Raw genomic sequence first — 25953 nt, forward strand, 5'->3', positions numbered from 1 at the left:
AACACACCATGCATGTTTTTGGGATGTGGGAGGAAACAGGAGTACCCGGAGAAAACCCACGCAGGCACGGGAGAACATGCAAACTCCACACAGGCGAGGTTGGATTTGAACCTGAGTCCTCAGAACTGTGAGGCAGATGTGCTAACCAGCCGCCCACCATGTCGTCATTTTGATCTATTACATCTATGTTGAAAATGTTTTCATGTGTCCCTGAAATTTCTGTCCACCTTGTCATGACGTGGTAGCTTCCCCTGACATTACTATCAGCATTTTGTCTTTCTTCAGTGGAGGCTGAAACAGTGGATGGTTGCGGAATAAATACATTACTTATGCTTATGTTTCATAATTTTCAGCATATACTGTATGTGCAGTTGGATGTTGTCAATCTTAACATGACCACTATGTCATACTGAAATATCAATTGATATTAAAAAAAAAAATTTCAGACATTCGAATTATAATTTTTAAACTGTACACTGTCAGCTCGCTAACTGAAGTATGTTGCTAAGTGAAGGTCCACATGTGCTCATTACATCCTAACATTAGCCATAAATGTCCACCCTGTTAGCAAGCTCACATATTTTACTGTTTGCATGTACATTTGGCTGCTGACCGATGTGCATCAAGTGAGTGAAATACTAACTTACCCTGAGTCTGAACTATTTCCACATAATAGCGCATCAGCCTGACCAGGGTAAAAGTAGAAGTTAGCTGTGGAAAGAAAAATACAGGGGATGCCGTCATTAACTACTTGTAAAGCACATGCTGCGTATAACCTAAAATAGGACAATAATATTAGGGAGAAAATAATTGGAAATGGAAAAATGGAATAAGCACTGGCTATTTTGCTGTCATATTATTTCAGGAAGTAACGGGGTCATCATGGCTCACTGTCATTCATGATGTATTCGTCCCAGTCAAAGCCCTTGGAGCCATTGGACAGGTACATATTGCTCATATCGATAGGCCAAAATACACATTTTTGCCTCAGGTTCCCCATGAAGAGCTGCAGTCCGATCAGAGCAAAGACGCTGAGGCAGAAGACGGTCAGGATCATCACATCTGAGAGCTTCTTCACAGATTGGATCAGGGCACCCACAATGGTCTTGAGGCCTGACAACACACAAAAAGCACACACATACATGCATGTGCACAAGTACACATACATAAAAACAGGAAAGCTCACACATACATACAAATAGATAGAAAGGAACCAAATTGCTCACACAAATTACACAAAGTAAAATGCTATATTCAACACTGATGTGGCTTTTTGTGTCTAATAGTCTAAGTAACTAATCTAAACTTGTCATTTACACTTATGACATTGAGGGTCGCAACCACATTGTTATTTAAATCTAATTAAAATCATTCCTGCATCTCCACTGCCTGAGCAAAGTCTAACATAAAGGTCACCAGATTTTAATCACATTAAAAAAAACATTAGCAACGTATCAAGTTGTTGTTTTGTCACTAAATAAAATGCTGCAGCACAGGGATAAAGCAGGGCAACAACAGAGACACTAGAGAGGAAAGCTTAGAATTGTGTGTAGCTTTGAAACATATTTAGCATCCAAAGTGGAATTCTCTGATTTCTAACCATAAATAATGGAAACAGAGAACAATAAAAGTGTAGCTTGTGGGTGTGTTGGCTTGAGGGCTTAATATTTTTAATGCAGGTGTGACTGCATTCAGTCCTGCTTCTCAACATCTCCAGTTTGTTTCAGGCGATTGTCCTTAGCCCATATTACTTTTAGAGTATGCACACCTACAGTATACAAACATCTTCTTGCACATGTTCTAGTTTTCATCAGATAAGCCTGGTATTTTAATAGGGTGTTCACTTTCTATATTTGCTGTATACAAATATTCAATGTACAGTATTCAGTTACTTTTAGGTTAAAATACATCCAAATAAAAACAATTTTGAAAAAAATCACTGCACCTACATGGGATGTTTCCTTGAGACGAAAATACATTTTCCTGGAAAGATGTACCTTATGCATGGTATTTCTTTACATGAGTAGACAGTAGACATGAATATAGTACTGATTATGAATAATTTTTGCTTGAGCTTTTCAATATTGATGTCTCTTTCGGACAAAAAAAAGGTGGGGGCGGAGAAGAACACTACTTGTCTTAAACCCGAAGTTCAACATTTGAATAAGCCAGAATTGCACCTTAAAGATTTGTGAAACAACATTTAACCTAACCTTCTTTCGTGTCAAACAGTTCAGTCATTGAATGTCATCTGAATTGCTGACAGGCGGATCATCAGTCAATGTGGCAGATAAATCAGTGAATCGTGTTAGGAAACATCCCTTATTAGTTGCAAGTTAACAAAAATAACCTCCACTCAACAAATCAAAGCGGGGGATGAAGACGAGAAAGAGAGGAAAGGCGAGGAGGAGCAATGAAAGGTGCCGTGCAGGTCATTTAAACGCCAAGGCTGACAATGCTCAATGTGTGTCATCTGTCTGGAAACTGGCATTAGGACTGTGGTTTCACTAACCGTTCCCACTCATGCAGAGGCTAAAGACTGATTTTAATGTTTGCACTGGTGATATACAGTAGATATAAAGTCTACACACACACACTTGTTCACATGCCAGATTTGGTAATATTTCAGAATGTTTTACACCCTTAAAGTGACGTATAACCTTTACTCAATTGAAAAAAGTCAAATCAAACAACTGAGATAATGTGGTTGCACATGAGTGCATACCCTCTTATAACTGGGAATGTGTCTATATTCATAATGAACCAATAACATTTAAACACAATAAATGGGAATCAGCACACACCTTCCACTGTTTAAAGGGCCCCTGATTAACCACAAATAAAGTTTAGGTGTAGGTTTTTCCTGACATTTTTGTAGTCACATCTGACAGCACAAGCCAAAGTCCACAGAGAGCTTCCACAGCATCAGAAGGATCTCCCTGTTCAAGGGTATCAGTCAGGAGAAGGGTACAAAATAATTTGCAAGCCCTTAACTATACCATGGCACACAGTGAAGACAGTCATCATCAAGTGCAAAGAATATGGCACGAGAGTGATATTACCATGAGCCAGTCCTCGGAAACGTCCCTCCAAAACCGATGAAAAAACGAGAAGAAAACTGGTCACGGAGGCTGCCAAGAGGCCGACAGCTACTTTAAAGGAGCTGGAGGAATTTCTGGCAAGTATTGGCTGTTTAGTACATGTGACAACTAGACTTTACACCGATCTGATCGGCGTTATCGGTTTCGGTCGATAATTAGCATGTCATAAGTCGCCGATCCGATCAATGAAGAAAAAAAAAAATCTTTTCCATCCATCCATCCAAAACTCTGCATCTTCGTCGCGTATGAATCCAAAAGCTAGTTTATTTTTAGCCGGTGGGGGGGTGTTGGGGAAAGAAAAGTGTCAAACGGACTCAAACTCTGGACAACACCCGTCCATATAGCCGGGACATGTCATTAACAGTATTTATTAAATGAATTTCATTGCAATAATGTAATTCAATTACAGTATAAATTTATGTCAGTGGCCAATCCTTCAATGCCCCCTAGAGGTCATTGATGTTTTAACTTTTGTCTAAAATGCTAGAGAATAATTTGACCTGGGACGGCTCCAGCACGCCCGCAACCCTTGTGAGGATAAGCTGTACAGAAAATGGATGGATGGATGGATACAGTATACAGTACACATGTATATACAATAAATGAACAAGTCATGTAAATAGACATATTGCTCCATCTTGTGATCGGATCGATGATCGGTTACCGTTTTTCTTTTTAACTTGCTCATCGGTGATCGGCCCCAAAAATCCTGATAGTGTAAAACCTTTTGACAACAATCTCCTATCTTCATCATATGCCTGGGCTATGAAGTAGGGTGGCATGCCGTGAAATTTCCCAAACGCACAAGGGAAAATGTGTTATGGGCCGATCAAACCAAGGTTGGACTTTTTGGCCATAATTCTAAAAGCTGTTTTTGGTGCAAACACAACACTGCTAATCACCAGGCTGAACCTTATTTGGGGTTTTTAAGGGTTAATTTAAAATGGTGGCAGGTGTGTGCTGACTCCCATTTAACATCAGTTTGAATGTGATTAGTTCATTCTGAACACATGCCCATTTATAAGAGGGTGTCCACACTCAGTTGTTTAATTTGACTTTTTTTTCAATTGAGTTGTACAGGTTATAATTTTAAAATGGTTATACAGGTCTCATTTTTTATATCACAAAAATGTGGCATTAGAAAGAGGGTGTGTAGACTTTTTATATCCACTGTATGTGTGTGTGTGTGTGTGTGTGTCATGTGAAATGATATGATGAATTAATCTCATTTGTCATGACATTTCCAAAAGATTCTGCAAAAAGGCAACGTTTGGTGTCTTGGAAATACTGTAGCTAAATATTTCTATTGAAGCCAAACCTGTGAAAAGCATGTGTCTCCAAGCATCATGCAGCACTGATTTGCAGTCAGATTAGGCCTGGCAGTCTCAAGGAATAACATAGTCTTTGGAAAGAAGATTTTTAAAAAATTATTATTGTAATAAAAATAGATCAATTTGTCATAAGGAGCTGCACAGCGGCGTAGCACGGGGGCAGAGGAAAGGGTGTTGTTTTTTTGTTTTTTTTTTGCACTGGCAACCCACCCTACGCCACTGGAGCTTTGATTAACATTGGATATTGTACATTGGTGTTCAAATGTTCAGACTGCCAGTAGACTGCTATGCCTATCAAAAATGTATTACTACCATTTTTGATTAGTAAAAATAAGAAATCAAATAGTTGTTACATTTGCTTCATATAAATAAAGGAGTGAGAAAATGAAGATGGCTAATAGCTAAGCTCAGCCTTAGTGTTTAAATGTAAGTCTCACCTGGAATGACAGAAATAGTTTTCAATGCTCGGAGAACCCTGAACGTTCTGAGGGCCGACACATTCCCAAGGTCCACAAACTCTGTTATATATCTGTAACGAGGTAGGACGACACAAAGAGCATAACTCCATGACACACAACACACAATAACGACACACACGCATGGACGTGCAGGAGCACGACAGCATCACCACCATCGAGGACCAGGAGGGGACACCACAGTGAGAAAGAAAGAAAGAACTAGAGAAGCCCGGTCCAACTAGTGGGAGGAGGAAGAAAAATGAGGAAGAGGAAAGGATAGGCACCCTCCCAAAAAAAAAAAATACAGCTAACATCAACCCGGCGACTCGCCCTCCCACCCACACAAACACCTGGTCTCTCTTACCTGGGATAACTGATATTGTTTTCAAAGCCCTCAGAACCCTGAACGTACGCAGAGCTGACACATTGCCTAGGTTTACAAACTCTGTTATATACCTGCAAGGTGGATCAGACACAGGCACTCAGCAGTCATTCCAAAGACTGGAACCACATAGTCTGAGAATGTTCTCACATCACATTTCAATAATCATTGTCCATTTGCTTGCATGGATATAGTGTAAGTCCTGAAAAGTATTTACGAACTGAAAAATTGGAGCGAGGGAACGTGTGCTGTCCCCACTAAGCCCCAATTTAGGGTGAGGCAAATCGGCTGAAAGTTACAGAACAAACAAAAAAACGGTTACACCGCTAAAATCAAATCCAATTTTGTTGTTTTAAAGTCAACATACAAAATATGTTATAGTAAGCTGAAAGTTCAAACACAATCTGTTCGAGGACTTAATATTAATTAATATTATAATTAATATTAATATTAATATTCAGATATTCAGGAAATTTGTTTGTACATAGAAATAATGGAAATAAAATAAATATGTTCTACATTCAAACTGTCCCTATTAAAAAAATAAATTAAAAAAACAGGCAAAGTTCACAAATAGTTTACCTACAAAGAATTAAGAATAAAACACTTATTAAACTCTTAACTTTAGTGACAAATGAGGAGGGTGTCGTGCACACTGGCGTAAAAAAAAATAGTTTTGCGATAATTAAATTGCTAACATAAGTAAAAGCAACCTCGATAAAACAGTACTTTGATTACTAGATAAGTTGTTAGGCGCAAATAGCAGTTGGACAGTTACTGGCTTCACATACAGTATAGCTAAACAAGGAGACTAAAACATTACACATCAAATCAATCATAACCATAATAACAAATTGTGTATTTCAAGGCTATGAGTGTGTTTGAGGAGTCAAATACCTGTTAGCTAGTTTGTCATCATTCAAATGATCAAAATGTTACTATTGTAAAAAAACGAAAACAACAACAATACTTACGCCATTGAGATGACCATGAAATCCAGCCAGTTCCATGGATCTCGGAGAAAAGTGAATCCATCGATCGCGAAGCCTCTGGCCACAATTTTTGTGAGTGACTCAAATGTATAGATACCAGTGAAGGTGTATCTGGAAAGAAAGAAAAGAAACAAGCGGTAGTTATAGTAAAGAGAGAAGAATGGTCTTTTTTTAATGAATCTGTTCAATATAAAGAAGTGTAGTACTTACTCCACTTGTTTGGACCACTCTGGGGGTTCGCTAAATGTCATGAATATACAGTTGGTCAAAATGGTGCACATGATGATCATGCTGAATAACGTGAGAGGACGTTAAGGCTCTATACACGAGTTAGGGTTTGTGCGTGTCGTGTCTGTGTGTGTGTGTGTGTGTACATACATTTTTTGGGTGATAATTTATCATACAGAAAAGCAAAGCAAACAAAACATTGAAAACAACAACAAAAAATGTACTTGAAAGGATATGAATGTATCAAAATCTTAATTGCTATTCGCCGAAAAATATTAAAAGGGCTGATGATGTACAGGGAGGGCGTGGCACTGAAGCGGAAGATTGTTTTCCCCTTGTTTAGCACTATGAATGTCTGCAGAAAGAGGGAGAGAGAAAAAAAGAGAGACAGTAATTCGTGCAAACATATGGCATATGTTACAATATTTAGGTCCAGCATTTTTATTTCTTTTTTTGAAGAAGTGTTGACTGACTTGCTCATGAGATAATGTCTGAGTCACGGGCTTGTGCTGCATTGAGTTTCTCCTTCAAGCACACCACTGCTTCTCACAATGCACATGACTTGTCCATATACTGTATAGATATTATTATGATGGATATTTTTCAGGAACATCCCCTCAATGATACTGCTTTACACCTTCAGTTGTACCTAGTCTTTGCCCTGGCTGCTGTGTGACAACGGTGTGTGATGTAATGGCCCTCCCCTTTACAAAGGACGCAGCACAAACACGGCACAGAGGTGCTGCTTGCATCAGTCCTGCAGTGCTTTCACCATGACAGAAGCAACAAACAGATGCATGTGAAGCGCCACTCTGTGCTAGCCAAATGATGCTCTTCAGCCCAGGTTTAAAGCTTTTACTGGAAGAGAACGGCAAATGCTGTCATTGATCAGTGGCAGATCTGCTGACTCCATGCTCTCAGCAACCACTCCCCAACCATAAACGGCAGTGGGCCAAGTGTGGGTGTGCATGTGTGTGTGTCTGTATATATAAAATATCCATGTTAACATGGAGGACAGGCAGTGAATGAAAGCCGGCGTCATTGTTTAAAGGACATTGCCACGTGGGCTCAAGAAAACTTCAGAAAACCATTGTCAGTTAACGCAGTTCATCGCTACATCTACAGATGCAAGTTAAAACTCTACCATGCAAAGCGAATGCCATATATCAACAACACCCAGAAACGCCGCCAGCTTCTTTAGGCCTGAGCTCATCTGAGATGGACTGATGCAAGGTGAAAAAGTGTGCTGTGGTCTGATGAGTCCATGTTTCAAATTATTTTTGGAAATCATGGACGTTAAGTCCTCCAGGCCAAAGAGAAAAAGGACCATTCGGATTGTTATCAGTGCAAAGTTCAAAAGCCAACATCTGTGATGGTATGCGTGTGTTAGTGCCTATGCCATAGGTGCACATTTGTGAAGGCACCATTAATGCTAAAAGGTACATACAGGATTTGGAGCAACATACGCTGCCATCCAAGCAACGTTTTTTTCCAGGGACGCCCTTGCTTATTTCAGCAAGACAATGCCAAGCCACATTATGCAGGTGTTACAACAGCGTGGCTTCGTAGTAAAAGAGTGTGGGTACTAGAATGGCCTGCCAGGAGCCCAAACTTGTCTCCTATTAAAAATGTGTGCAGGCCCATTATGAAGAACAAAATACAAGAATAAGAGACCCCGGACTGTTGAGTAAGGTGAGTTGTACATCAAGCAAGAATGGGAAAGAATTCCACTTACAAAGCTTCAACAATAACTCTCCTCAGGTCCCAAAGGCTTATTGAGTACTGTTAAAAGCAAAGGTGATGTAACACAGTGGTAAACATGCCCCTGTCCCAGCTTTTTTGCAATGTGCTGGAAGCATCAAATTCAAAATGAGTGAATTTCTCCCCAACATATCTTGTCTTTGCAGTGTAATCAGTTGAATATAGGTTGAAAAGGATTTGAAAATAATTGTATTTTCTTTTCTTTGACATTTTACACAATGTCCCAACTTCATTGGAATTGGGTTTGTACAACTATCCATCCATCCATTTTCTGAGCCGCTTCTCCTCACTAGGGTCGCGGGCGTGCTGGAGCCTATCCCAGCGAGGCGGGGTACACCCAGAACTGGTTGCCAGCCAATCGCAGGCCACATACAAACAAACAACCATTCGCACTCACATTCACACCTACGGGCAATTTAGAGTCATGTTTTGGGATGTGGGAGGAAACCGGAGTACCCGGAGAAAACCCACGCAGGCACGGGGAGAACATGCAAACTCCACACAGGCGGGGCCGGGATTTGAACCCCGGTCCTCAGAACTGTGAGGCAGACGCTCTGACCAGTCGTCCACCGTTCCGCCCGGTTTGTACAGCTAAAATACCAAATTCAGAAATTCAACCTCAAGTCAAAAGGTCCCAACACCTTTATGCTTAACTTTAATACATTCTTCTTCAGTATAGGCACAATATATTAATAATACTCCACACAATCAACAAGATGAAAGCTCATGATCTAAATTCATGTGTGTGTGGTGTCTCCCAGAGGTCAGAGGAAGAGTTTTGCTGACAAAGCAAATACAATGTGTGCACGGAAGGAGATATGAATAATGAGCAATTTTTAAAATGAGCAAGATACCTAACAGTGACGGCCAATGGAATTAAGAGTAATGCCATGTACAGTATGAGCTGAAGGTTAGCATCTTTGGCATCACCAAACTTGTTTTTTTTTGTTTTGTTTTTGTTTTTTGGACAATGTGTAATGTGCAATTATTACAAGTTATTATCAGCCATTTCTTTTTCCCATACAAAAGTCTTATTGTCATTGGATGGGTTCCAAATCACTATCTATTCACTATATAAGTATTCGCTCACCTGCCTTGACTTACATATGAATTTAAAGGGGATGTATTTTGCTAAACCAACTTCTCCAAAATCTCTTGTTATGGTGAGCATGAAAAATGTATACTGTGTTTAGAAACAAATGTTTGAATTCACTTTACAGGGTCTTCAAGAGCAAACCTAATGGATCCTAATAAATGATCAATTATAAATAAAAGCTATTGTTGATTTCTAAATTAATAAGCAGTTGAAGCTACATAAAGCAGTCTAAACATAATATAAAAACTGACGTCAAGGTTGCTTTGTCCCCTCGTCTTCCCATATTCCACGCTGTGACTTTGTGACTAATATTTAAGTGTTCATAAGTGATGAATTCTAGACTTTTCTCATTTAACGAACGTACCCTCAACAAAGACATTCCAGAAGGGCAATCTTTATGCACCTTATTTGCTGCAAAGCTGTCAAACTAAAGACACAGTCCAACAATTAGGTGGCAGAATGCAGCTTGCAAGGAGTGGAGAAGGGAAACAGAGAGGGACTTTTAAAGGGGGGTGGGAGAGCAGGAAAGATATGAGGTAGAGCTGGGGTGAGGGCTTGTGATGCAGAAAGGAAAGCTGAGGAGCTGCAGACGAGCCACACCTGAGATGGATGGATGGATGGAAAAGATTTTTTAAAATGGCCATTTTAGGGGTGTGCGTGTGTAGCTCGTTGTGACTTGCAGTATGAAATGACCTTCACAAAAGAGTAACACAGCGCAAATAACTTACACACGAGCCCTCTTTATAGAATTATAACTATGTATTGGAACGCATCGGCACTATCTGGACTGGAGCCCGTGGTGTGATGAGTAGCTGACTGTGGTTCCTAAATCAATATTGCAAGCAGCAAAAATGCAACCTGGTGGGCCAAGAATGCTTAAAATGCTGAGATGGATGCTTCTGAGGCTCAGACTAAATATACACCATGCCTGCAAATGATCCAAAAATGTACTGTATCATTCTAAATCTTTACCTGAACAATTTGATGCAAAACCCCACCCTCCTTCTTTATACCAACCACCTAGCATGCAGTCACAGTCACCCACGCACACACACTTGCGCAAACACACACACACACCACCCCATCCCTCCCTCACTCAGTGCAGCAGGATGCTGTGTCATCAGAGACTGAGGACTCAGACAGAGCACTAAAGCCTAGCCCCTGCTCTAATTTACAACACCCTGAAAAGAAGAACAGTGGAGAAGAGGTGGCAGAAATGAGAGCGTAAGAAATAAAGACTTTTGGTTGTCATGTAATGTAAGTGATGTGGTAAGAATAAAACATACTGTGACGAGAACTGGGCTTTTGAGAGCCGCGTCTTTTACAGGAAGCAATGCAAGGAATGAGTCAGGATAGTCATTTTTAACTTGGGCTGTCTCCTATGCCAAGTACACGCATTTGAGTAAAAGCACGGTGCCGCATCAATCCCATCCTCGCCTTTCGCTGGATGACTCGAGGAGCGTGGTCTAATCACACGAGGCATTTGAAAAGCCCAGGCAGTCTACAAGGCATCACAGGGGAAAACAGGAACTGCAACGCTGCATTTCTCCTCCTCACCAATGCCCCCTCTTCCTCTCTTTGTGATGCACGAGTGCTGTGATCAGGTTTCCTGCATCTGACTGTGACACTCACACACACACACATGCACCCACACGCACGCACACACTGACAGAGAGTGTGATGCAATAGGACTACTGTCGGTCAAGTGTAGGGGATGGGCATCATGGAGAGGTGTGAAAACAAGGAAGGAGTAGGTACAAACATGCGTGTGGCAAAAGGCACTTAAATGAAATTAAATTTTCATTTAATTTGTTGTACTTCATTTTAATCCCTCAAGGGGAAATTACATTTTACACTCTGCTGTATATTTTTGTTTCAACGCCACACAGAGAAATCGCTCAGCAACTGCAAAACCATTGAAAAAACGCTGTCCAATCACAGTGCAGTGAGACCGTACAGGAAGGCGGGACTTAATCAGAAGTGCAAGCCACAGCAAAACTGAACAATATATGCGGACTGTAATACTGAAAAAAAAAAATATATATATATTTAATTTGCGGTTGCCCATGATTAAAATGAGGTAAACTGATGTAATATTTCCCTCCTTTCCACAAAAATAATCAAATAATATATATTACTTTAACACATTTTAATCATGTGCAACTTCAAATTAAATGAATTCAAAGGACATTTTACTTCAGTGTAGTTTGAAGTTTTGGGGCTCTATCTTCGTAGACTGTGCAACGTGCGCCAAATGATGTACATCTTGATATTCATGTCAGCGCCAGTCTGGCTGCACGTTTGCCTATTTGGCAGAGCGGTCAGCGCCAAGCTGCGCAGGGTCAGCGCAGCCAAGGCGTGTCCTTTGTCCTGCACCCGGCGCATGTGACACTTGTGACTGGGGGCACGCCGGTCCACGTAAGTACCAAAACCGGGTTCAGCCCGCCTCCTCGCAGAATGGGCAGACAGATACACGAGCTCCGTGGACATGTGGGGTGGATCAGTACTGTATTTCATTCATAAATATGTGAACGGCGGACATCGAACCCACGGAATCCTTGCAGAAAGCAATTCATTGAACACGTCATCATTATTATCATCATTATTAGCCCATTTTTATTTCTTTAAATCACCCCACTGACCAGCACGCACGCACACGAACAACCGTGCATGGGTAGGGATGGACTCACGAGGGCCACGGAAATATTTAAGTCGCCCGCGGTTATCACCAGCTCATATTGTATTTAATTACGTTGTCTTTTGCCACACCAGCCACATGACAATACTCCAGTCAGCATGGATCGCTCTCTCCATGCAAGCGAGACCATCGTTGCGTCTCACTTAAAGGGAATGAATGAAATAAGCCACTTTAAGTGGCGGCGAGTAAAGTGGGCTGGATTTACGGCCACTGGCGAAGACAGTCCCTTTGATTAAATACACCAGCTGCGTGCATCTGCGGGATTACGTCAACCCGGTCTAATCCGCCCACTCGCAGTTACGCCATGCGCTGCGTGGATTTGCGCTAGTCTCAAAAATAGAGCCCTAATGTTTAAAGTAATTTAATGTCTGGTTAAAAGACCCTTACATTATTGTGTCATGACAAAAAGTAACATTCAAATATAATAATCAGGACTATTTTTGCCTATATTGTTTTCTAATTCTATATCTATTTATCTGTCTGTCTATCTTAATACATCCATCCATCCATTTTCTGAGACGCTTCTCCTCACTAGGGTCGCAGGGGTGCTGGAGCCTATCCCAGCTATCATCGGGCAGGAGGCGGGCTACACCCTGAACTGGTTGCCAGCCAATTGCAGGGCACATACAAACAAACAACCATTCGCACTCACATTCACACCTACAGTCAATTTAGAGTCGTCAATTAACCTACCATGCATGTTTTTGGGATATGGGAGGAAACCGGAGTACCCAGAGAAAACCCACGCAGTCACAGGCAGAATATGCAAACTCCACACAGGCGGTGCCGGGGATTGAACCCCGGTCCTCAGAATTGTGAGGCAGACGCTCTAACCAGTCGGTCACCGTGCCGCCCCTTATCTTAATACGTTTTGCTAAAAATTTAGTGTGGCTAAGGGAATTTTTTTCATTCCATTATTTATATTTTTCGCCACATTCACGTAGGCTATATTATTTTTTTATTTGTGAGTAAATAATAATCATGAATTATAGCCCTTCATATTGCAAGGAACTAGGGCTGCAACTAACAATTATTTTAATAAACAATTAATCTGTTAATTATTTTTTTAATTAATCGATGACTCTTTAAAAAAAAACATTTTATTTCAATCCCTTTGTTCAAAAACAGGACATTATATTCAAATTGAAAGTGCAGAAAATGCAAACATAAATTGATTATTATTCAATTACTGCTTTGATCCGTAACATGTGAGAAAATAGGCAAAAATGTTGATCATTCGTTTCCAAACTAAAAGCAGATGTTTGTAAATGTCTTCTTTTGATTAAAAACAAAGATAATCAGTCTGCTTTCATGGAGGACTTCAGAAATCTGAGAATATTTGCTTTTGTGAGGCGAACATTCCGAGCATTTGGACAATGTCTCTAAACAATTCATCAATTATTGGAATGGTTGTCAATTAATTTGACAATCGATTGGTTGTCAATTAATCGATTAATTGTTGCACCTCTACAAGGAACAATATTTGCTTACTTGAGTGGGTGTTCAAAATAGCCCGAGCACTTACTATGAGGCAACAGAACAAAGTCAAATAAAATATATAAATAAAACAGTTACGAAATGTTACATATGAAGTAATTTAGTCTTGTTAATGTGCTCCAATAAATTTCCAGGTACAATTTGGAACGCATACCACTTAATAAGCAGTTACAGTCAAATATTATTCATCTGCAGCAGGTCTTGAACGTGCGGCCCAACAGTCCGCAAGCAAACAAGACTGAGCTGCTGTCCGAGTTACTGCCGCCCACTTGAGTGTGAAAAAGTCAGCAGCAGCTGCAAAAATAGAAGAATACTAAACAACATATTTTGAAACCACACCAGTGGCTCTGGTTTAAGAAGTATACGCGCGCTGCATGTACCTTTTGAGGTCATGACTTCATGTCTTTCCAAGCATTGGAACGCTTTGCAGATATTGGTGAACGTTTGTGAGTTAGTGAAAATTCACCCTCAGTGTTGCATTGTTAAGTGAAACTAAATCCACACCTATGCATCCAAACCTTTATCCTGATTCTCTCCGAAAATGAATGGATGGATAATTGTTACACGTACCACCCCTCGACAAAATCTCAAGGAAATCGGCACAATTTTGTAGGATCAAGGCTAATCAACACATCGTTAGCCCCATAGTATAATTGCCCAAGTCATTTTCAATATCAATAAAATATACCAGTGTGCTTGCTAAAATGTTAGTTTTTTTCTTGTTGTACAAAAACATTTAAATATGACTTGCGCAACTATGCGATTAGACTAACAATATCAAAAATTAAACAACAAGCGTAAATCAAAACAAGATGTCTCCCCTTTGTGCTTGGTGGAGGTAATAGGACAAGCAAATTGCAATACACAAAAGACGGGTTCCTCCATGTGACTCCTCCACACAAATAAGGGTACAGGTACGTGCCTCGGGCATGACCTTTCTCACTTGCTGTCCGTTCCTGCTACCGTCTTCCATCTTTTCTCCCTTACTCACATTCAAAGTGAAGATGACGCAGTGAGTTTCTCAACATATACAAAACGTTGCTCCATTAAAGTGCACAGAAACATGCAGCAGATGAACAGCATGATTGTGCCTCACATTTGTGTTTTTAGTTGTTAAATGTAAACCTCTGACATCATTGAAGCAAGGACACGGAAATGTTTTTGCAACGTCTAAAGGTCAGCTTTTAGAGTCGAATATCCTTGCCATTAAGGTTAAATAATAACTTCCATTTTAAAGCGTCTTCTAATTAAGGATGCCATATTGAAAACCAGTCAAAATAAGTAATTCAGTCAATCATACTCTGACTTTGTTTGTTCAATGAAGGGGAAAAAAAAGAAAAGACAGTGAAAACCATACTTTCCAACAATTCAGACTTATTTGTATTATTCCAAAGGCTGTTTAAAATAAAATCCTAGCCAGATATAAGTATAACTTGTTGTAAGGGTAACTAAGTTGTGCATGTAACACAAGTATTAGTGAAGGTGACAGAGCACTGCACTTGTAGCGAACACTTCTGTAATCGCTATGGTTGTAGCATGTAATTAGCGGCGATGCTAATGAAAATAGCTTCTTGAAAACGGGCATGTACACTGGCACCATTTAAATCCAGCTTTGTCAACCTTAAAACGGATTTACGTGAGGTAGTGCCATGTAGAGCAGTTTAATCTTCCACTTGCTAATCTGATTGGTTTGACAGACACATTAACCAATTAGCTCCCAAATGTTTTCCCGAAGTGCCCCACTTTTGTGAGTGAGTGAGTGAGTGAGTGTGTAACTAACTAACTTTCTGGTTGACATAGAAGGGGTCCAGATCCTCTAGCGGTGTGGCCACCATGCCCTTTGGAATATCGCCATAGATGAGGGGCAGGCTCTTCCCAGCCTCCAGGTCCCTGTTGTGCTTGGGCACATTCTCGTCTGACGTGTCGCGGTGACTGCTGTCCGACCTGGGCTTGGCTGGTTTCTTGTTCTTTTCGTCATTGATGCGCTTCTCGATGTTAATGAGCGACTCCGGGGTAAACTTCTTGAAGCTGTCAGGTCCTGGGGGTGCAAGAATGGGTGCGGCCATGTTTTCATCCTGCTGCTATTTCTTCTTTATTTGTTTTCCATAGCAGACAACCCTCTCTGAAAGACAGAAGCATTTATTTAAAAAAAGAGAAGAAGAATTTGTATTGATAAACTCGTTTAGTTTTTGTATGTTCGCAAGGTTAAGCGCTTTTCTCCAATCCATTTAAAATCAACTGTTTATTTAAATTCCTTGAGTTGACAACGAAGGAGTGATACAGTATATTTGTAAACAATTTCTATTAAATGAAATCAATGATTTGAATTATACATGGCAGGTCAACAAAACATTGTTTTATTCATATAATCATAATGCATGTGTGTGCATGTCTGCCTCGTGGTCAGAGGTTCCAGGTTCGTATCTCAGTTTAGGCTTTATAACGTGGGGTTTAAACCTTCTCCCTGTGCTTGCGTGTGTTTTCTTGCGTGTGTGCTTGTGGTTTGTTTGTCCATATGTGCCCCGTGATTGTCTGGCGACCATTCTGGGACGTACTGTACCTCGCCTCTCACTCAAAGTCAGCTGGGAGAGGCTCAAGCTCACTCCTGACCCTGAACAGTAGAAAATGGATGAACGGATATGTTCAAGTGCGACCCTTTGTGAGAGCCAGTTCTCCTTAAATAAACAATACTGAAAACTGCAAACAAGTAAAACAACTTGATTCATTTAATCATCCTGTATTACTAAAACACTTCACTCATAATATGTGATGCAATTTCTCTGGATTCTGAGGTGCTTTAACGGAACAACATTGAATCTCTAGTTTAAATACATCCAACATCTTGAATTAACCCATATTACAGATTAATGAACCCAAATGACAAATTAATTGTGCAGAATTCTTAATAGCTATTAGAACTGAGCTCCATACTTCATCATGGTTGTGTGTTATGGAAGAATGTATTTTACATCATGGAACACAGGCCACGAGGTGTAATCTCCTCTTGAATGACCAAGAAAACAAACAATTACTTTTTCACATTAAGATTGTAAAAGCATATGGCACATACAGGATATGTGTAAGAGATGGTCTACAAGCCATTTGCTGGCCTCTCTTCCACATGCTGGACAAACGCAATGTTACAGACGGGAAACTCAACCAGCGAGAAGGAAGTCAGGCAGATTGATCCAACAATCCAGTACTCCGAACGAAAACCGTCACCGTCACCCAGATTGGGAATGAACTGTGCTTGAAGTAACCCAACCTCGGCACAACCTCCAAGTCTCCTTCCACCCATTGATCTCCTTTCAAGGTGATTGCAAGCGGGTGCAGAAGCATGGCCAGCAGTGCATGTACACTGTAACTGAACAATACTGTATACTGCCGCGTTAGGGCAAGTAGGCTAATGCTTTTTAATGTCAATACGCTCCTTAGACCATAGGACAACACGCCACGGTGCAATTTGACCTCGGCCTTTTTTATTACAATCTGCGCAGACGGACAACTCTACAATGAATCATCAATAAAAAGCAGTCTCAAACAAAATGTATTATGAGTCATGTGGGTCGGACACGACAAAGAAAAAAATAAAATAAAATAAATCGCTGAGTCTCGTTTGTCTCCCGAAAGCTTGTCGATGTTCAGTGAGCCGCTGTGTCCTTTGTGCAGGGAGAGACACCCGCACACACCGCTGTCTGCATTCCATCATTTGACATAAAGCCGCTTCATTCCTCTCCCTCCATTCGTCTAATTATCTAACATCTGATTGGAGTTGGTCCGATTTGGTCCAAAAGAGGAAGAGGCGTCGCAGTCACTTTGATCAGAGAGACACACGCAGCCCGGAATATAAAATGCTGATCTGTCATCTCCTGCAGTCATTTCTTGTTGCTGCTGCCACCAAAATGCAAGCAGTGAAGGGCAAACCTAACTCAACTTGTGGACTTCAGGTTTGTGTAAATAACTTCATTTGACATTCCATGAAGGAAGAGTCTATTCAATATGTTTTTAAGTTGAATGTGACATAACAATAATGAGAAAGGTTCATCCACACTTCTCATATAAAAAGATTGAGATATTTTAGATATTACACTCGTATCGGGTCCCTATATACAGTGTAATCGCAAATTTTAAACACACAAACTTCATACAATTCTAAACCCAACCAACAATTCCTGGAAAATTTTAATTTCAGGTTCAAACATCGTCATATATGATGTCACGTGAGACATCAGCAGATTGCGTAAGACTTCCACACTAGTGTGACTGTTAAAAATTAGATTCCAGCAATGTTCTGAACTCCTGTTTCAATGTGCAACATAATGCCATCGCGAGGATTGTGATAGCAGGGGTCAGAGGCGGATGTGGTTTCAAAGTTGGCCTTCTTTCAATGGCAAAATTGAGACTCACTCAATAGCGCCTCTGCTGTTGTAGCCAGGTAGTGCACTCCATTTGCCCTCACTTTTTTTCGGGCACATTTAATCAACCGTTAGTTCCAGACAATTAACAAAATTCTTAAATGACAGAACAACATCTTGATCTTAGGAGTGACTGACTTCTTCTACGACTTTTAGGAATGTAAACATTTACTGCATGAAAACAGGAGAGCTGGGGGGTGTGCCATAACATTTCCGAGTTGAAGCTCACTAAAAAAAGAAACGTGTGGGTGTTGAACCCGTTCGCAGGGAAAGGTGTGGGTGTTGAAACACCCACACTCCCATGGGCCCAGACTGCCTGTACAGTAAATAAAGATTTTTATGGCGGTGGCCTGCAAAGGATTATTTCCATTATTTCCTATGGGAACAATTGTTTTGACATGAGATCAAATCAGACGTTGTCCTGGAACAGATTGTGTTTGACCTTGGAGGTTCCACTGAATGTATGAAAGAAGTAAAACAACAGTTACAACATCATATACAACGTTGCATCATTAGTTAATAATTACTTAATAACCTTAGGGACCAATACAGTGCTTAGTTCATTTCAATCCATTTCCTACCCCCCATTGCACGTCCTCAAGCATCGCATTACTGTATTTGACTTAAGTCTAACAGGCCCGTGTCAAGCATCTCTGATGAGACTGGCTGCCAAATGACAGAGGCCTCAAATAACCTCCCATACACGTTCGTATGTGTACGATTTCATTCATACGTTGAGTTCTGAGCGTCAGCGATGAAATGGACTAATATCGGAACCCACGTGACATGAAGCATTTGGCCATTTTCTCCCCCGAGCAGGATGATAACCACCTTCTCACCTTTAAGCTGCATTCCTAAGCATTTAAGAGGCACCCGTTAGCAGTGAAGTGTGGTACAGCCAAAGTCTTAAAATGACCTACTGCAGTGTTGTATAGTGCATTGCTGCTGTGGGACCACATTAACTCATATAGGGCACCGATTATATCCTGACGACTCAAAGCAGCCCAAATCAGCAGAACCCATTTTACACCGCCCAGAACGTACATTTATAAATAATCCCCCTCAGGGCTATTTACCGCACCCCAATGGAGCACATGAAGGGGAAACGAACAAAAGGAGGTGCCACTGTCGCCGTGAGAACTCGCAAAGTAAAGACGCATCTTTTGGGGGGGACAATGGTGCAAAGAAGATGGAGCGATGGGGTGCATCAACAAATAAATTCATGATGCAAATGCATCATCTAAAATGGAAACAGGAGTCATTGCGGCCATTGGGAGAAGTTTGATCGCACTTTGTATCTGCGTATGTTGTACGGAGCAATCGAATGTCTTTCCAAACATGCAGGCCAACACCCCAAACAACATGCGGACTCTCGCTTTATCTTCGGGGAGGGAAAGAAGAAGAAAAAAAAAAAAAAAAAAAAAAAAAGCTCACCGGCAAAACTCTTAGCGATCGTCTTCGCGATATCATTGTAAAGAGAGTACATAAGATAGTTTAGTGTGAGCCGGGGCCAGCCCTCCTCGGGAGCCGGGAAGGATGCTGAGAGGGGGAGCGCTCTGCGGCACTGGGATGCAGTCAGCGGCCAAAGTAGGACTGCGACCCGCGCGGCGACCAAACCGTGACACAAAGCAACCAAAACGGCTCGTCCACTTACTTTCCTGCACCTTAACAAGAATCCACACGGCGTCCTGGGGAACGCAGGTGTAGAAAAGCGTGTGGGGCAACTGCGGCTGTCGCCATATTGCTGCTGATGCTCAAGCTGCTGCTGCTGCTCCTGCTGCTGCTGCTGCTGCTGCTGCTATCTTGGCTCGGCGTGCGCGCGGCTGCCCTGCATAATTGATGACTCTGGGCAAATTGTTAGGGAGTGTCGGCAAATGCCTGCAGTCTCAACGACGCACGGGAGACCGCAGCAACGCAAGCCGTACAAAAATAATAGACGGACAGCCTGGACACACAGTCATAACGATCAACGTCAAGATTTGTTTTTTACAAGCCCCCAAAGCGAGTCTGCCAACGTCAAGGATTTGGTTCAAATGTTCTTAACCAGTCACGGGCGTTCAAAGGTTGCACCTCCCTGGATCAACGTGAGGCGAAATCTCATACGGTGGAGACTCTGCATTAACAGGGGAGGGCGATATCCCACCAGATGGTGCTGTTTGTCTTTCTTCCAAGATGCATTTTCTATTCAATACAGATCTGTTTGCCCCAGCTAGCTGACTTTGGGCGAGAGGCAGGGTACACCCCGGACTGGTCACGAGCCAGTCCACCCATTCACACTCACATTCATACCTACGGACAATTTAGAGAAAGGGTAGGCAAGGTCTTCATAAACAGCGCCATTAAAAAGCATTTGCCCACTTTTTAAATTCTTTTTTTTTTGTTTCCCCACTTAGATGTTTAAAGTCGAAAAACAAATGGAAATATCAGAAAACAAAAACCCAAGTAAAAATAAAATGCAGTTTTTAAATGGTGATTTCATTTATCAAGTCAGGACTTTGATGCAGCCACTCCAAAACCTTCCTTTAGTTTTTGGTTTTTTTTTCCCCCAAGCCATTCAGATATTGACTTGCTAGTGTGTTTGGATTGTTGTCCTGCTGTAGAACCTGAGCGCGCTTCAGCTTGGGGTCACAAACCGATGGCCAAACCTCTCCTGCGGGATTTTCTGCATGGTAAAGACCACAATTCATGGTTCCATCAATCACAAAGTCGTCCAGGTCCTGAAGGAGCGAAGGAGCCCCAAACCATCACATTACAACCACCATGTACAGTATTGTAGGTCTCGCTCATAACAGCAGTAACAAATCCTAAAGTTTCCACAACTGTCAAATCTTGCTGTGTTGTCTGTTGCATGGACACTGACGAATGATGCATTTTCCCACTCAAGAGCCTGAAATTGAATATCATATGACTATTTGGGGCGGCACGGTGGCCGACTGGTTAGAGCGTCAGCCTCACAGTTCTGAGGTGCGGGGTTCAATCCCCGTCCCCGCCTGTGTGGAGTTTGCATGTTCTCCCCGTGCCTGCGTGGGTTTTCTCCGGGCACTCCGGTTTCCTCCCACATCCCAAAAACATGCATTAATTGGAGACTCTAAATTGCCCGTAGGCATGACTGTGAGTGCGAATGGTTGTTTGTTTCGATGTGCCCTGCGATTGGCTGGCAACCAGTTCAGGGTGTACCCCGCCTCCTGCCCGATGACAGCTGGGATAGGCTCCAGCATGCCCGCGACCCTAGTGAGGAGAAGCGGCTCAGATAATGGATGGATGGATGGATGACTATTTGGGCACGGTCATTGATTAGAACCTGTCAATTAAACCGCACAATGAAAATCTGATGAAACAAAAACTCACGCTGCTTCTCCCACAATGTTTGGAAATATTTGATCTCCACAACATTTCTGCTGTTACTATGCTACGGTGATCTGCTTTTCATGAACACAACTGATCACTGTGCCCTGCATTTCATTACTGGTTATGGAAAGAAAACTCATCACTGCACTCTGTATTCCGCAGCAGGATAACCATCCTTCTACTGTACAGTATGTCGCAGGTTTGGTAAAGCTGTTCTTGGGCTGCTTCCTTCATTACTTTGTGACTATATGCTCACTAATTCAATACGCTCTTCACTCATGTCATACTAGAGGCAAATCCCAAGGGTAAGGAGGACAGAACTTAGGAAAAAAGGCTTTCAAATGTGAGGACACGTTCTCCTGGAATGATATTTGGAAGGACTTGAAATCCAGTATTTCTGAACTGATTACTCTTATTAGTAAATTCAAGTCGATTTTAAGGGACAGAGAAAAACACACGTTAAATAGTACTGGATACACTGAGGTGAGTGTGTTGGTTGTTTTTGTACTGTGATGACTGTATTTTGTATTGTATATTATTATTATATGCAGCGTATGTCAGTATTTCTGGCGGGGTATAGACATACATCTTTTTAAAAAGTGAGAGACCCCATGCATGATGAGGATGATTCTTACTTCTCTTACAGCTATAGATGACCAACACAGCACACAACACAGATAACACACACATCTCCTCTGACAATCATGAGTCCCCTCCCCCGAACCCGAACCAGATGTCTGTCATAGCACCAGGTTTGACCTGTGAGAGGCAGAGTAGTAGTATTAGAAGAAGAAATAGAAGCGCAGGTTAACTTTGACCTTATTTGGTCACTACATGTCAGTGGCAAACTCTTCTTCTTGTCATTCTTATTGTGGTGAATGACTGGTCAGACACGTTATAATTTATTTAGCTGTTAAAATGCTGGCCTCTTACCCAAGTCTCTCTTGAAAAAGAGAGTTTAATTTCAACTTGAAAGTGTAATTTCTGTAGAAAATGCATCTGAAATTGAAGCGCTGTCACTTAACTTAAATCCTGGAATGAATTGGAAATGTAGGAAACGTAGAATGCGAGACTAAAAAAAGCTCCACCTATTATCTCATCCTCATTTAGGATTGCAGGTGAGCTGGATCGTATCACAGCTGACTTCAAACAAGAGTAGAATTATAGAATAAGGGCTCATTTAAATAAATAAATACATGCATACATTGATTGGCTGGCGACCAGTTCAAGGTGTACCCTGTCTCTCTCCCGCAGTTAGCTAGGCTAGGCTGCGGCACGCCCGTGACCCTAGTGAGAATAAGTGGTGGAGAAAATGGATGAATAAATTATCTTCTCATGGAAACATGGAAATCTTCAAAAAGTAGGAATACTGAACATTTTTAAGTAAGAATCATTTGAATTGGTTGAGATTTTATTTTTTAAAGCAGATTAGAGTAACATGGAAGCACTTGAGGCTGAAATCTGATTGGGAAAAAAAACCAAAAAAACATCTAATGATATGTACTGGAAGCAGTACAGCCAAAAGAAATGCTATGAAATGAAGAGCTCTTCATTTCATAGTTGGGAATATGAAATCTTAGAATTAAGGTTCTAAATGTAGGCCAGTGCTTCTCGTGTAACTTAAACATGTTCTTCAGCATTCACATTATGATACTTATTTTTATTTTTTTTTTTTACCTGCTTTATCTACCTGTAGCATGTATTATATAATGTCACCCGGTGGCCAAGGTGCGCACATCAGAAGGAGAGCTCGAATGCCCCTTGATTTGATCATCATGAGAAAACTTAACAACCCAACTCAACTTTATTTACAGTATAAAGAACTACATCTGCAGGTGTAACAAAGTGCTGGAGCTAAGAGCAAAACACAATATGTTGAATAATAACAATAATTATTTTTATAACAATTATAATAATAACTAAGCTTTCTTCACAATGGCATTTGGCATACAGGAGGTCCTGTTGTAAATTCTATGTGAAGTTCATCGATGAGAGGAACGTCTCATATAACCAGTATGACGGTTTTTAATGTGTAATTATTTGCATTCCATTTAATTAGGTTATTACTGTATATCTTTTGATAAAGTATAGTAGAGTGTTAGTTTTCTTATTAAATAACACTACACATTTTGTGTGGCTGCAACGGATTTCTATTCATTTCAATGGGGTTAAGTTGATTTGAGATACGAGTGATTTAAGTGACGCACGTGCTCACGAATTGAATCAATCTCGTAAATCAATGTCACTCACCGCTCACCACTGTGGTCAAGTTTGACCTCGCTGGGGACATGAAACAGGATTTATGGTCATTGTGTGTCTGAGCTCTTCTGCCCTCTAGTGGTCACAGAGAGCACCTCAACTTTAAAGTTGCGGCTCCGAAATAATGTAGCTTCCGGTAATACAGTATGATATGACATTTTATATTACTGTATAGGAAATCGAGTCTCGGTTGTGCCAGTGCAACACATGTAAACCAGTTGGAATCCCAAACCATCGTCTCTCCAAGCTGTACAACAAGAAGATGTACGAGAAGAAGAAGGAGCTGTTCGCGTGTCTGTCCGAGTTCAAGCAGCCCAGAGAGCAGCTCACCACTTTGAGAAGTACCCGCAGAGGAACATGCGCGAGAACCCGCACGTCACGTATGAGAAGTTCGTGGAGGCCTCGGCGGAGGATATGCGCTGCTTCGAGGACGCGTGCGTGGACGTGGTGGTGTGCACGCTGGTTCTCTGCTCCGTGGACAATGTCCCGCAAACTCTGAGGGAGGTGCGCCGGGTTTTGAGGTCTGTAAGTCCAGCTCCTCTAATAGGATCATAAACTTATAATATGCGTTGTGAATATTTTATATTCCTGGATTTAATATAGTGAGTCAGGCCTTAGTTACTAGCGTGCGGGGCTCATTTCGTGCTCAACTACTCGGCTTGTGTCTAAAAAACGGATAAGGGCTCTCAAGTTCTTCCACACCAAACTCATCCAAGCAGGCCTTTGTGCACTGGGACACAGTCGTGCTGGACTTTGGGACGATCGTAGGGCACATATACAGTACACACATCCCAAGCTGTTCCCTAGATGTATCCGATTAGTCCATATTCCAACCATCGTCGATAGTCGACATTAGGGTCACAGGTGAGCTGGAGCTTATGCCAGCCAGTGGCGTACAAAGGCGCGTTGCTGCCCAGGCCCAAATAACCTTTGGTGATGCCCCTTTAAAAACAATCGTGGGGTGTGGAATGCTGATGGTATTCACAATGGGCCATATTGTCCCATATGCTTAAGTCAGGAAAAAAATAAATAAATAAATAAACTCAAAATAAATGTGTACCACTAAGATGTATTTTCATTGCAGGGTGGAGCCTTCTTTTTTCTCGAGCATGTTGCCGCAGAGCCGTCAACGTGGACATATTTCTTCCAGCACGTCTCGAAGCCTGTGCGCTACTACATCGGTGATGGATGTGAGGTCACCCGGGCAACATGGACACATCTGCAGGCTGCCGGCTTCTCTGACCTTAAACTAAGACATATGAAAGCGCCACTCATCTTCTTCAACAAACCACACATCATGGGCTACGGTGTAAAATAGATTTGTGGCCCACTCACCTGACACTGAAGGCCATCTCTATCGTCCATAGTCCTGGTCGCCGGGCACTTTGATGCTCGTTTAATTTTTCTAGTCAGGGGATTCAGAGGACATTTTATGAAAAATAAAACAATTCTGATGCACTAGCAACCCTGCTCATCAATCTGTGTGGAACGTATCTCTTTGTCAGCCAGAGAACCCTATTTGCTAACTTAAGTCCAGATGGGGCCTACTCTAATGCAATTTTTCCATCGCCAATCAGTGAAGAAAGGTAATAATAATACAAAGATAATATTGAAATCTTATAGTGATATATAAGTGCAAGAAATACAACAATAATGACTTAACATTTATGAAAATGTACTTAGGCCTACGTAAGTAACTTTTTTCACAGTTTTCAGGGGTCAAAAGGTTTAAGATTTTTCAGTGTAGTAGTTCAATGAGTGCCCATAAGGAGTGTCTGTTATCGGCACTAATTCGATGACTATTGCAATTTCAATCCATTAATTTTCTATTTGAGCAAGAGCCTAATCCAGCTGACTCTGGGCGAGAGGTTTAAAGGTGGAGCGCCAAGCCAGCGACGTTCTGCTCCATTCCGCAGTCAACTTTGGGCACAAATCTGATTGTCCTAAGGTCTGATGTGTGTTAAGAGTAGAGTCGTCCCGATTTTAGGGTGCGAAGCAAGTCGGTGCTGACAATCTTCAATAATGAACGTGTTCAAAATCAATGGCCAAAAGTCTTCATGTGTGTGGGGGAAATCCAACTTCTCCCCGAGTCATGACACTGTGAAATGTGACGTGGAGCAGAATATAGCCAGTCAAGAAGCGCCTTGACTCAACAAAAGGAAAAGACCGTAAATAAAAACAAGCATGTCTTACCCGATGTCATTTTTTTTGGATAAAAGTAGGTTCCCCAGACGACAAGATGTATTTTCCAAACCAAGTCGTTTATTGAGGACAACGCCATTTTACACTGAACAAAAATATAAACGCAACACTTTTGTTTTTGCTCCCACTTTTCATGAGCTGGACTCCAAGATCTAAAACTTTTTCTACATACACAAAAGGCCATT

At 41.4% G+C, this 25953-nt stretch overlaps 1 protein-coding gene and 1 pseudogene across 3 annotated transcripts in view; one reads left to right on the forward strand and one right to left on the reverse strand.

The window, feature by feature from the left end:
• The window catches only part of scn8ab (sodium channel, voltage gated, type VIII, alpha subunit b), a 53172-nt gene extending 33311 nt beyond the window's left edge, over nucleotides 1-19861 (reverse strand). Inside the window, exons 1-8 of one of the 3 annotated variants that reach the window (XM_061784416.1) lie at nucleotides 19614-19861; nucleotides 15329-15666; nucleotides 6729-6847; nucleotides 6475-6564; nucleotides 6247-6375; nucleotides 4870-4961; nucleotides 892-1113; nucleotides 648-711 (exon numbers count right to left, since the gene is read on the reverse strand). In XM_061784416.1, coding sequence (XP_061640400.1) covers nucleotides 648-711; nucleotides 892-1113; nucleotides 4870-4961; nucleotides 6247-6375; nucleotides 6475-6564; nucleotides 6729-6847; nucleotides 15329-15610 — 998 coding nt within the window. In that variant the 5' untranslated portion in view covers nucleotides 15611-15666; nucleotides 19614-19861. Of the gene's footprint in view, nucleotides 1-647; nucleotides 712-891; nucleotides 1114-4869; nucleotides 4962-6246; nucleotides 6376-6474; nucleotides 6565-6728; nucleotides 6848-15328; nucleotides 15667-19613 lie in introns of those variants that run through there. The other 2 variants (XM_061784417.1, XM_061784418.1) reach the window with 2 other exon arrangements.
• Nucleotides 19862-23016: 3155 nt separating this feature from the next.
• LOC133483502 (N6-adenosine-methyltransferase TMT1A-like) lies at nucleotides 23017-25859 on the forward strand (annotated as a pseudogene).
• Nucleotides 25860-25953: the final 94 nt, after the last annotated feature.

This window comes from Phyllopteryx taeniolatus, chromosome 9, assembly GCF_024500385.1.
Source record: "Phyllopteryx taeniolatus isolate TA_2022b chromosome 9, UOR_Ptae_1.2, whole genome shotgun sequence".
Taxonomy (NCBI): domain Eukaryota; kingdom Metazoa; phylum Chordata; class Actinopteri; order Syngnathiformes; family Syngnathidae; genus Phyllopteryx; species Phyllopteryx taeniolatus.